The 12,124-nt window shown below is 54.8% G+C and overlaps 1 protein-coding gene across 2 annotated transcripts; it reads left to right on the top strand.

Annotated features, from left to right (window-relative positions):
* The first annotated feature begins 3,788 nt into the window (after positions 1-3,788).
* On the top strand, positions 3,789-10,399 carry LOC123351223 (protein DGCR6). Of its 2 annotated transcripts, none has more exons than XM_044990470.1 (5): positions 3,789-3,947; positions 4,190-4,350; positions 5,069-5,169; positions 6,742-6,882; positions 9,234-10,399. In XM_044990470.1, the coding sequence occupies exons 1-5, from the start codon at positions 3,826-3,828 to the stop codon at positions 9,315-9,317; spliced, it is 609 nt and encodes a 202-aa protein (XP_044846405.1). In that variant the 5' UTR covers positions 3,789-3,825; the 3' UTR covers positions 9,318-10,399. The 2 variants fall into 2 exon arrangements, with proteins under 2 accessions (XP_044846405.1, XP_044846407.1); XM_044990472.1 differs by lacking the exon at positions 9,234-10,399 and adding an exon at positions 7,522-9,226.
* Positions 10,400-12,124: the final 1,725 nt, after the last annotated feature.

The following is a 12,124-nucleotide window of genomic DNA, read 5'->3' as shown; positions in this document are numbered from 1 at the left end:
TGGGCAAGATCGGGCAGCTACGGCTTACTGGGGTATGGACCAATCAGCTCCAGATGCAGAGGCAGGACCAATCGGGAAGCGGACCAATCAGGGCTCTTTCTGAGCGACAGCTTGCCTGCTCTGCAAAACCCCCGGACATTTCCTGTTATTTTTAAAATCCCCTGGACAGAGAAGGAAGGTTTAAAAAAGAAGCTATGTCCGGGAAAACCCAGGCGTACGGTAACCCTACCCAGATGCACACCCGTGGGCGAGTGCAGAAATAGTGAGGATGCTGTAATGTGGGAGGGCCTTGCAGTGAGGACTCACACCCCAGGAATGCTCCGGTCTGGGTGCCAGTCACCAGGCTAACTGTGCCTGTGAAACAGGCAGGAAGCTGTTGGGAACAGGCTGGAAAAAGAAGGGGCTGGATTGCAGGCAAGAGAAGCTGGGGCCAGGGCTAATATGTATCGCAGGGAATCTGTGACACTGCAGCAGTGACATATCAGGGCACGAGTTAGTGCAAACCTGAGGGCTACCCTAGCCTGTGCTAGGTCCAAACTGTGTCCCCACAATTACTGACTTGGATAAGGAGGGGGGGAGCCACTCTCCCTCCCTGGGCTGAAATGGCACAATCACACAAAGCTAAACCCTGGGTCACAGACCCGAACAATAGATCCCTAGTGCTGAGGTGCAGTCAGTTTACATTTCTCAGCAACTTCCTCGACATCAGCAGTCCTTGTAGCTATCTGTACAGAAATCAAATCTGACATTAAAGTCATCAGCTGTATGGATGGTAACTGAGAACACAAATCTGAAACATTAAACAAAAAAGGGTTCGATTGTAGTGTTCTCTGGATTCAGGTTATGTCCATTTTCATTAGGCAGGAAATGCAAATGTTCAAGACACAGCCTCAAAGGATTGCTCCCGTGCTCTCTGACTGGTTTTGTTTGTTGGCTGTCATAGTGTGACAGATGATTTGGTATCTGTCAATTGACATTTCATTTCACACAGAGAAGGGACATTGATCAGAGGAATTATTAAAAGAAATACAATTATTTAAGAGTTATTACAAGAAATATGATTTCTGGCACTTTAAGAGGCCAAAATACAAAAGAAAAGGTAAGTAAGGTCACTGTGCAGACAGTCAGAGGCCTGGTGTATACACAAGAGCTGCTCTGGTGTAGCTAACTTTTCCCGTGCACAATTTTTCTCCCATTGATGTCTCTCTGGACATCCATTGACAGAAGTTACTTTGCTTCTCAACCAGAACAACCCTGTTGCTGGGAGGCAGAGTGGACACATCCCACTTGCAGTTTAACAAAACTAACCCAAGTAGTTCTCCCACTGCTATCCCAGTGCACCACTTGCCATGAGACTGGTCTACCAGTATGTACCAAGCTAGCTATTAGCAAACCTACCAGTAGATGGCACTAAAGACAACACAGCATTTATTTTCGAATCTAGGCCCAGAAAAATTACCATATTTCAAGTTCCCAAATAGGGGACAGTGGGTGGTGGCAAAGAGATAGTGTTGCCAATTCTGGTTGGACGTATTCCTGGAGGTTTCATCATGACATAATATTTAATTGAATATTAATCTTTAATTCCTGAAGACTCCAGGACAATCCTAGGGTTGGCAACCCTAGGGCAGCTGGGAGGATACAATTGGTGGGTGCTGGAAGGAGTATTTGGGGGTGCTGGAGGGGAGGGTGTACTGGGAGGGGTATTTGGGGGTGCTGGAGGGAGTGTGTGTACTGGGAGGGGTATTTGGGGGTGCTGGAGGGAGGTGTGTGTAGTGGGAGGGGTATTTCGGAGTGCTGGAGGGGGGTGTAGTGGGAGGGATGTTAGGGGGAGCTGGAGGGGTGTGTGTGTAGTGGGAGGGGTATTTATGGGTGCTGGCGGGGTGTGTGTAGTGGGAGGGATATTTGGGAGTGCTGGAGGGGGGGTGTAGCGGGAGGGGAATTTGGGAGTGTTGGAGGGGAGGGTGTAGTGGGAGGGGAATTTGGGGGTGCTGGTGGGGGTGTGTAATGGGAGGGGTATTTGGGAGTGTTGGAGGGGAGGGTGTAGTGGGAGGGGAATTTGGGGGTGCTGGTGGGGGTGGGTAGTGGGAGGGGTATTTGGGAGTGTTGGAGGGGAGGGTGTAGTGGGAGGGGAATTTGGGGGTGCTGGTGGGGGTGTGTAGTGGGAGGGGTATTTGGGAGTGCTGGAGGGGGATGTAATGGGAGGGGAATTTGGGAGTGCTGGAGGGCTGTGGGGGTATTTGGGGGTACTGGAGGAGGTGTGTAGTGGGAGGGATATTTGGGAGTGCTGGAGGGGGGGTGTAGCGGGAGGGGAATTTGGGAGTGTTGGAGGGGAGGGTGTAGTGGGAGGGGAATTTGGGGGTGCTGGTGGGGGTGTGTAGTGGGAGGGGAATTTGGGAGTGTTGGAGGGGAGGGTGTAGTGGGAGGGGAATTTGGGGGTGCTGGTGGGGGTGTGTAATGGGAGGGGTATTTGGGAGTGTTGGAGGGGAGGGTGTAGTGGGAGGGGAATTTGGGGGTGCTGGTGGGGGTGTGTAGTGGGAGGGGTATTTGGGAGTGCTGGAGGGGGATGTAATGGGAGGGGAATTTGGGAGTGCTGGAGGGCTGTGGGGGTATTTGGGGGTACTGGAGGAGGTGTGTAGTGGGAGGGGTATTTGTGGGTGCTGGAGGGGGGGTGTGTAGTGGGAGGGGTATTTGGGAGTGCTGGAGGGGGATGTAATGGGAGGGGAATTTGGGGGTACTGGAGGAGGTGTGTAGTGGGAGGTGTATTTGGGGTGCTGGAGGGGGTGTGTAGTAGGAGGAGTATTTGTGGGTGCTAGAGGGGGTGTGTGTAGTGGGAGGGGTATTTGGGAGTCCTGGCGGGGGGGTGTAGTGGGAGGGGTATTTGGGGTGCTGGCGGGGGGTGTAGTGGGAGGGAAATTTGGGGGTGCTGGAGGGGGGTGCAGTGGGAGGGGAATTTGGGGGTGCTGGAGGGGGTGCAGTGGGAGGGGAATTTGGGGGTGCTGGATGGGGTGCAGTGGGAGGGGAATGTGGGGGTGCTGGAGCGGTGTGGGCGGTATTTGGGGGTGCTGGAGGGGGTGCAGTGGGAGGGGAATGTGGGGGTGCTGGAGCGGTGTGGGCGGTATTTGGGGGTACTGGAGGGTGCAGTGGGAGGGGAATGTGGGGGTGCTGGAGCGGTGTGGGCGGTATTTGGGGGTGCTGGAGGGGGTGCAGTGGGAGGGGAATTTGGCGGTGCTGGAGGGGGTGCAGTGGGAGGGGAATTTGGGGGTGCTGGAGGGGGTGCAGTGGGAGGGGAATGTGGGGGTGCTGGAGCGGTGTGGGCGGTATTTGGGGGTGCTGGAGGGGGGTGCAGTGGGAGGGGAATGTGGGGGTGCTGGAGCGGTGTGGGCGGTATTTGGGGATGCTGGAGGGGGGTGTAGGTATTTCGGGGCGCTCTCAGCCCCGGTTAATGCATTTAGCAACCCCAACAGCCGCACAGATCCTGCCCCCCACCTCGCGAGCGCGCCCGTGGCCGCAGGCACGCTGCCCCTGCTGCCCCACAGCACGCAGGGTCCAGGCCCCCCAGGAGCCTTCAGGGCAGCACGGGGCCCCGCACCCGGCCAACATGCGCCCCTGCAGCTCCGCCCCCACCTGCCCAGAGCGCGCGCGCACGCACACGTACAGCCCCACCCACCTGCAGAGAGCGCGCACGCACGCACACGTACAGCCCCACCCACCTGCCGGGAACGCGCCCGGCCGCACACAAACAGCCCCACCCGCCTGCAGGGAACGCGCCCGGCCGCGCACAAACAGCCCCACCCACCTGCCGAGAGCGCGCCCCCGGCGGTCATGGAGCGCGGCGGGCCCGGGCTCGGGCTCGGCTACGAGGGGCCGGCGGAGCGGGCCCGGCAGCAGGAGCGGCACTACCAGCTGCTGTCCGAGCTGCAGGCGCTGGTGAAGGGGCTGCCCAGGTGAGGGGGGCGCCGGGCCTGAGCCCCCCCCCCGCGTGTCGCTCCCGCGCGAGGCAGGCGCAGTCCGGGTGGCCGGCGTGTGACACGGGTGGGGGGAGGTGGCCCGGCCCGGCCCGCTCCGCTGCTGAGCTGTGTGGGGCAGGCGGGGGGGGCAGCCCCCGGGAGGAGCGGGGCCCGATGTCCCGAGTTTATCGGGGGGGCGGCTCGCTGACTGCCCCCCCCCCGGACCCCTGTCCCTGCAGCTCCTGCCAGCAGCGCTTGTCTTACACCATCCTCAGCGACCTGGCGCTGGCGCTCATCGATGGCACCGTCTTTGAGATCGTCCAGGGGCTGCTGGAGATCCAGCACCTGACGGAGAAAAACCTTTACAACCAGCGGCTGAAGCTGCAGAGCGAGCACCGAGGTGAGGCCCCCGCAGCGCCGAGCCCCTCGCCAGCCCCAGCCCTCTCCCGCCTCCTGCCAGTAAACCGGCCTTTTAGTTCCCTTGCTTTGCAGTCCCGCTGCTCGGCGCTGGACACCGAGAGCAGGTGACCTCAGATTGGACAGAGAGTAACAGCTGTGGCCCGGGGGGGAAACCAGCTCTGGCAGCCTGATCTAAAGGGCTGGCAGCCCCAGGACAGGAAGCAGGGGTGGCCAACCAGTAGATATAACATCGCTGAGTGTGCGCTTTTGGCAGGGCTGTTGGGAGCATGTCTCCAGTCCTTGTCAGTGTATGTGTATGGCTATGCTGCCGAACCAATGCTCTTGTGCAGCTTGAAGAATTAATATAATTCCTCAGTGGAAAGTGAGCTACATTAGTGGCTGCATTTTTAAAGCGCGCGGTCTTACTGTGGGTAGCAAAGAGACTTGAGAGCTTGTGGACAGAATTCTGCTATTCAAACACCTTGATAAATACCTTAGTGCAGTGGTTGATCTTCTGTACTTTGCCTCAGGGTATCCACTTCTCCAGGGAACTGCTCTGCTCCAGACTGCAAGGGAATTATTGAAAGCAGAGTTCTCTGAAATAGGATATTTAACTTCCAAAGCCTAGCCTTCTGATGGGAATAGGGGCAATGCTGGGTGTGCCTTCCTTGCCTACTGTCATTCCGGATGGAGAGTCTAACTTTGTGTTTATTAATCAGTGCTCAAGCAAGAAATGTTCCACAGACACAAAGAGGCCCAGCAGTCCTGCAAACCTCACAACATGCCAGTTCTCAAAGCAGCTCAGCAGAGGGAGCTGGAGGTAAGGCTTTCATTAGCACTTTCTTCTTTGCAGCTTGCTGGAGCTGTTCCTACCAGCTACAAATTGCAACCTTGTTGCAGTAGCGTGTGTCATTTGTAAAAACCAGTAAAGCCCCACTTAAATGTAGGGCACAAATATTGAAGCTGGTTCTGAAATCAGTCTGGAGACCTATGAGTTAGACTTCTGGCTATAGGATCTGATGGTCGGAAAGGCCCTAATAAAGTTCTTTCCTCCCCATCTTCAATCAGTAAGTAGTAATGATCAAACCCTGTTGCGTGTGCTAGACTACCACTCCCAGGGGCCTATCCTGAGAAGTCACTAGAGGAGGTGAAAGTAATTGATTATTTGTGTACTGTGCACTTCTGGTGGCATATAGCAGTTCCAGCATGTTTACATCTGCAGTCAGGGCCGTCGCTAGGGGGGTTCGGGGCCTGGGGCAGATTCGTCTCCTCTGGGACCGACTGAGCTAGCCAATCGCACTGGCCCGCGGGGCCCCCCGAAGTCTGGGGCCCGGAGCTGTCACCCCAATTCGCCCTACCCAAGGGATTGCTCTGACTGCTGTTAAGGCCTCCATGCTAGTCAGTGAAGTACAAGAAATACAATGCTGCCTGCTTCTGCTGCTAGACTCCTAGAGATCCGCTCTGGCAAGGACTGAGCAGAGGCAGAGAGTCAGGTTAGGAATCTTGGTTTGCTTACTGACCATGCCCAGTCCCCAGAATGCCCCCGTGGGGTTGTTCCCTTGCTCAGCTTATGCCTCTGTTTATCTCAGAAACCTTTCCTTGTGACATAGGACAGGGGTTCTCAACCTTTTCATTTGAGGTCCCATCAACATGCTATAAAAATTCCACCTCCTGCCTGTGCCACAACAACTGTATTTCTGCATATCGAGTGGATTAAAAACCAGGGCTGGCGTTAGGGGGTAGCACGCAGGGCAATTGCCTGGGGCCCACACCACGGTGGGGGGCCCAAAGCTAAGTTGCTTGGGCCTCAGTTTCAGCCCTGGGTAGCAGGGCTCAGACTTTGGCTTTCTGCCCTGGGCCACAGCGAGTCTAATGGCAGCCCTGCTCTCTGGTTATCTTGGCAGACCCCCTGAAACCTGCTCATGGCCCCTAATTGGGGGCTGATCTCTCCCCAGGGGGCTGCAGTTCCCACGAAGAGTCAGTTTGTAGTTGCAGAGGTAGCAGTGGCTGAACTGGCCTTCCTGTTAGAAAGCCAGGATTCGGGGAATTAGGTCTGCGAACAAGTCGGCTCCAGCGGTTGCTCTGCAGAGAAGTATGCACCTAGTCTTGGAGTTCTAACACAGCCTCATGAGGCGAGCAGTTGTCCCATGCATTGTGGTGGGCACCGTGACGGTGCTGCCTAGTCTATCTTCCTACCCTTCAAAAATGCAGGGAATAAGATATTTTTGGAGTACAAACAGGACCTGGGCCCCTTTAAAGCTTCCAAAGGATCAAAATAGCTTCTGGGTTTCATTAGACAGGGACAGGAGAAAAGCTAATAGAAAAGTAACTAGAGGAAGAACATTAAACGTCTTTAGCTTTAGAATCCCAGTGTCTTTTTCTCATTTCTCAGGCTGTGGAGCAGCGCATTCGAGAGGAACAGCGACTCATGGATGAGAAAATAGTCTTGGAACTGGACCAGAAAGTAGTTGACCAGCAGAGCACCCTGGAGAAAGCTGGAGTGTCTGGATTTTACATCACCACAAACCCACAGGTCTGTGTGTGAGCAGGGAGTAGTGCAAGATTTGTCAATACTCTCACAAGTAAATGGCTAAAAAAAAATGAGAAATGAAGGATAAAATACCAGAAGCCAACCTCATGGCTTTGTCCAACCACATGGCCGAGGGGTTGAACTCTCAGCCTCCAGTGTTAGAAGTGTGATCCTTGCTCTGCTGCATGAACTGAAGGGCTAAAAGCTTGTCTACATGGCATATTAATGCTTGGCAACCTGGTGTACTGTAGACTTACAACCTGGCTTGCTGCACAGAGTAACTCACTGCGTAGACATGGCCTAAGTCAGTTGTCTCCAACCTTTTCTGGGTGGCGGGCGCCAGACAACAGCCACCAAGGACCGTGGCTGGCGGACAAGCATCCGCCGAAATGCCGCCGAGAAGTGGCAGCGTCAAGAGGCGTCACCGCCGAAATGCTGCCGAAAATCAGCGGCATTTCGGCGGCGGCGCCTCTTGATGACACTGCTTTTCAGTGGCATTTCGGTGGATGCTTGTCCGCTGGCCGTACATGGGCGCACATAGATGCCCCGGCGGGTGCCATGGCACCTGCGGGCACCACGTTGGGGACCACTGGCCTAAGTCCTCTGGCTGGAAACAACAGCAGGCTCAAACTTCTTTTGTAGGCCAACCAGTAGAGAGGGACAAACAGCCACACTCTTCTACTGCGGGTTCCACTGAGATGAGAAGAAATGTATTCCAGGAGTCTCTCAACCCTGAAACTTCAGTCTGCCTTATCTAGAACATAAACATAACGTTATAGTGAACTGATCACTTTCCTCATCTATAAATCACTGTCATCACCTCTGTGTAGCTGCCTCCTGTAAAGGGACTTGGTGAAGGATACGGTTCTTGGTTGGAATCTCTAGCCACTTCCATAATAGACATAACTGATTGTTTTCCATCCATCTCCTTGTGCACCCATCAGCTCATGCTCCTATTCCAGTTTGCTCTACTAAACACCTCTGTACAGTTACTTTTTCAAAAATACAGAAATATTATTGATCTGTATTACCATAGAGTCTACGCGGCCTCGTCATGGACCCAGACCCCCACTGCTAGGTGCTCCACACAAATGGAACAAAAAGATGGCCTCCTGCCCAAAAGACCTTGCAATCTAAGTATGACAAGAAACAACAGATAGGGAGTATGAGAAAACGGACACTATCGGTCAGCATTATCGGCGTTACCAGGGGCCTAACCATTGTCAAATTTGTTGTAGTATCCCAGAAAAGGACATTTATAAGAAGGGTTTTGAAGGAGGATAATGGTGGTTTTTACAGGGGAGCTCCTCACAGTTGAGTCATGTTGTTTGCCAAGGGAGTACAAGTAATAACCCAGCCAGACCTAAAGCTCAGTGGTCACTCCACCTTTTCCTTTTGTGAGCATTTTAACTGAAGTTTTTAATGGAAAGTGTCACCTAGTGCCATACATGCTGCAAAGGTGACAGGCCACTGTGCTCCCTCACCTGGTGTATTGACAAAGAAGCAGTGGAAAAGGAAAGAACCTTCATAAAGTGTTGAGTCTTAAGTCATCAGTACCCTGTAATGTAGGGGTGGGCAAAGTACGGCCCGCCGGACCCTTTAACCTGGTCCTCAAGCTCCTGCCGGGGAGCAGGGTTGGGAGCTTCCCCTGCTCTGGCACTCCAGGCGGTGAGCAGGGTCGGGGGCTTGCCTTGCTCTGCATGTGCAGCAGCTCCACACGGCTCCCAGAAGCAGGGGCAGCCAGGGGGCTCTGCACACTGCCCCCGCCCCAAGCGCTGGCTCTGCAGCTCCCATTGGCTAGGAACCGTGGCCAGTGGGAGCAATGGGGGGGGGTGGTGCCTATGGACAGGGCAGCACACAGAATGGCATGGCCCTGCCTCCGTGTGGGAGCCGGAGTGCCCCAACCACCTGCCCCAGCCCTAATTGCCCTCAAAACCCTTTGATCCCAGCTTGGAGCACCCTCCTGCATCCCAAACCATCATCCCTGGCCCCACCCCAGAGTCTGCACCCCCAGCCAGAGCCTCATCCCCCATGTGCACCAATCCCCTGCCCCATCCGGCCAGCCATACAATTTCCATACCGAGATGTGGCCCTCAGGCCAAAAAGTTTGCCCACCCCTGCTGCAATGGGATGATTTGCATCAGATCTCATGTGGTGACGTACCTCCTAGTTTGTGGACGTGTTTAAACCAGAATAAGCCTTCATTCTGCATGGGCAGCTTTTCTCTTTCACTCCCCTAGTGCGGCTGACCGTCTGTGTGCTGCCGACCAGGTTCTCCCTCTGCAGCTCTTGCTAGCAGCCAGTGTCTGAGAAATGGGACCGTCTAATTTCTTCATTAGTCTTTCCCTTCACAGGAGCTGACTTTACAGATGAACTTGTTGGAGCTGATACGGAAGTTGCAGCAGAAGGAATCCCAGCCAGAGAAGGCTTTCTCCTGAGTAGGGCACAGCTCCTCTTTGTCCAGAATCTCCCTCTGAACTTCACACTAAAGAACAGGCTACTTACATCATTTGCTCTGTAACATCAGAGAGAAGCCACTGGTCACCAAGTGTAGAAGAAACAGCTGAAATGGTTAATTCCTTTTTGGGGCGGGGCCATGAAGAGCAGAGGAGACCAGCAGAAAGCATTGTGCTCCTTCTGTTCCCTCCACACCTCAGCACATGGCATCCATTCTCATTCCCCAGGTGTTCACTACCCAGCTCAAGTACAGCTGTTGAGGAGTAACTTGTGGTCTCTTATTCAGAGACCCCAGGTTCTTTAGTGGCCACTGCTGTGTCCCTCCAGCCCCGAGTCCACGCTCTTGGGTGATGTGCCGTGTGGAAAACGTGCCCACAGGATCAGACGCAGTTTCTGGGCACTTGGAGGGTATGTGTAAGGCATAAGATTTCTCAAGGAGAGCAGTAATCCTCTTCTATGGGCAGTGTTGGCATGGTTTTACCAACACACCAGAGACCAGACCATGCTCGATACGACTTTGGCACCAGTTAGTGCCCTGGGGGTGTTTTCAGAGTGCCCAGCTGAGTGGGTCCTTCTGGAGAGCAGGGAAATGGCTGCCACATCTTAGTGACGTGCATATGTCTGAGTGGCTCAGTCTGGATTAGTGAGCGGTATTTGCTGCTCCATCTCAAATGCAGCCTTGCCTTGCTACTCTGAGGGAGAGCATGTGTCAGGTAAAGAACTGCAAATGACGGGATGGCGTTTAACAGCTTCTGATACCAAAAGCAGGAACTGGCCTTTTTTAAAGCATACATCTGGCTGGAGTTCGCTCTCCTTCCCAAAGCAGCCTCTGGGCAGATGAAGACACAGGTTTCCCTTCAGTGTGAGCTGCCACGTCTCTTCTCCCACCTGAAGGAGAAAGCCAAGCCTGTGCCTGCCCACTCTGGGGCTGTGAAGGCAGCTGTGCACTTTGTCTGAGAGGAGCCTGAGCCTGTCGGGGGGATGCTATGGGTTATGTTACTGCGTGCTACTTGAAAATGCCAGCCTCAGAATGTTTAGAAATAAATAATTCATCTGCAATTCATGTCTGGCTCTTGGCTTTCATTTCCTGCTACCTGACGCCTCTAACAGATGTTCCAGTCTTCTGGTATTGTCAAAAGATGGCACTGGCCACTGAAGAGAAAAGGCCAGGGCTCCTGTGACTGATCAGCTGCCTCCAACTTGGATTTTAAGGCCTGGTCTACACTACGGGGAGGGGGGTCGAACTAAGGTACGCGACTTCAGCTACGCGAATAGCGTAGCTGAAGTCGAACTACCTTAGTTCGACTGACTTACCCGTCCAGACGTGGCGGGGTCGAACTCCGCGGCTCCAAGGTCGACTCTGCCACCGCCGTTCGCAATGGTGGAGTTCCGGAGTCGACTGAAGCGCGTGGGGAGTTCGAACTATCACGTCTTGATTAGACGCGATAGTTCGAACTCCGAGAAGTCGAACTCACCGCGTCGACCTGCGCGGTATGTATGGACCTACCCTAAGAGAAGAAGAGGGGCAGGTGGGAGCTGCAAACACCTGAAAGAGGCTGTAGGTGATTCTGGGGACAGGCTGAAGGCAGGAAAGCAGCAGGGAGGAATGCTAAGCCGGAGAGCAGCAGAGGCTGCTGACTTGTAAGCCCGGGAGGCCAAAGCCAAGGGCGAGAGGGCTGAAGGCAGGGGAGCAGTGGCAGGGCCTGCCAGCTGATGTCACACTGGAGAGCTGGCACCAGAGGGCTGAGGGTTGCTCCCCGGGTGAGGAGGATCTCCCAGCAGAGAGGTTGTGGAGGTGCCTACTGGGAAGAGCGGAGTTGCACTCCAGTTGTGCTGTGGGAGCTGTCCTGGCATAAGGACTGAAGAGCCTGGCTGTGGCAGAGGATGCCAGTGTCTCGTAGGTGGGGCACTGAGGGACCAGCTGTGGTATTTTAAGTACTATGTGCACTGGGCTATATTTGGGGACTTATGCTGTGCCACACCCTGATTCTGGAGGACACCCCAGGTAAGGCTGCCCTATGACAGCCTGCAGCCCTCCAAATGGCAGGGGCGGGGGCTTGTAATCTTTAAGCATCTGCATAGGAACTTTTATTGTTTTTACCTTAAAACTAGAAGTGCCTACTTCAAAAGAGCTGTGCTGTAACTTACCACTGCTGGCAATACACTGTGCAGGGCCCTCGGAGACAGGACAACGCCCAGGTGCACACTGGCTTGCTGGGGACATCACACTGTGAGGGAGGGGGACCAAGGGAGCACTGAGACCTGCCAGGGCACACCTGGAGTGGCCCATGGGCAAGGGGATGCCCTGACAATGTGACAGGTGGGACGGGCAGGGGAGAGAGCTATGGCAAAGCTGGAGGGATGGGCTGAGGCATAGCAGAGCTTTAGGCCTGGCCCAACATAACTGCTCCCCATCATGCCTTCACCCCCTGCCTGAAGTGGTAGGGCCATGCTCCCCCCTGCTCCTTTTCAGAGAGGCAGGTGTGGCAGCAGGGGCCCCTCCAGTGCATGCCCCAGCAGCTGGCGAGTATCCACGTGTGGGTGGGCCAACCCTCTTTCCTCCAGCTACACTCAGTCCCCTGGTGGCCTGGGGCTGATGGGGCATTGCAAGGCAGTGAATCAGGGGAACCTTCCTCAGGTGTCAGTGCACTGATTACACTGGGTTTGTGTCTTCCACCTTTTCTATGCAAACGCTACAGCCAGAGACTGACCATTGTTAAGGGTTCTGCCCTCATCACATGACTCCGGCAGCTGGGGCCCTAGGTATGGGTCTATAGTGCCTATGTGT

The sequence above is a fragment of the Mauremys mutica genome, chromosome 16 (assembly GCF_020497125.1).
Source record: "Mauremys mutica isolate MM-2020 ecotype Southern chromosome 16, ASM2049712v1, whole genome shotgun sequence".
In the NCBI taxonomy this organism is placed as follows: Eukaryota; Metazoa; Chordata; order Testudines; family Geoemydidae; genus Mauremys; species Mauremys mutica.
The sequence above is the reverse complement of the archived record's forward strand: the minus strand, read 5'-3'. Positions and strand labels throughout refer to the sequence as shown.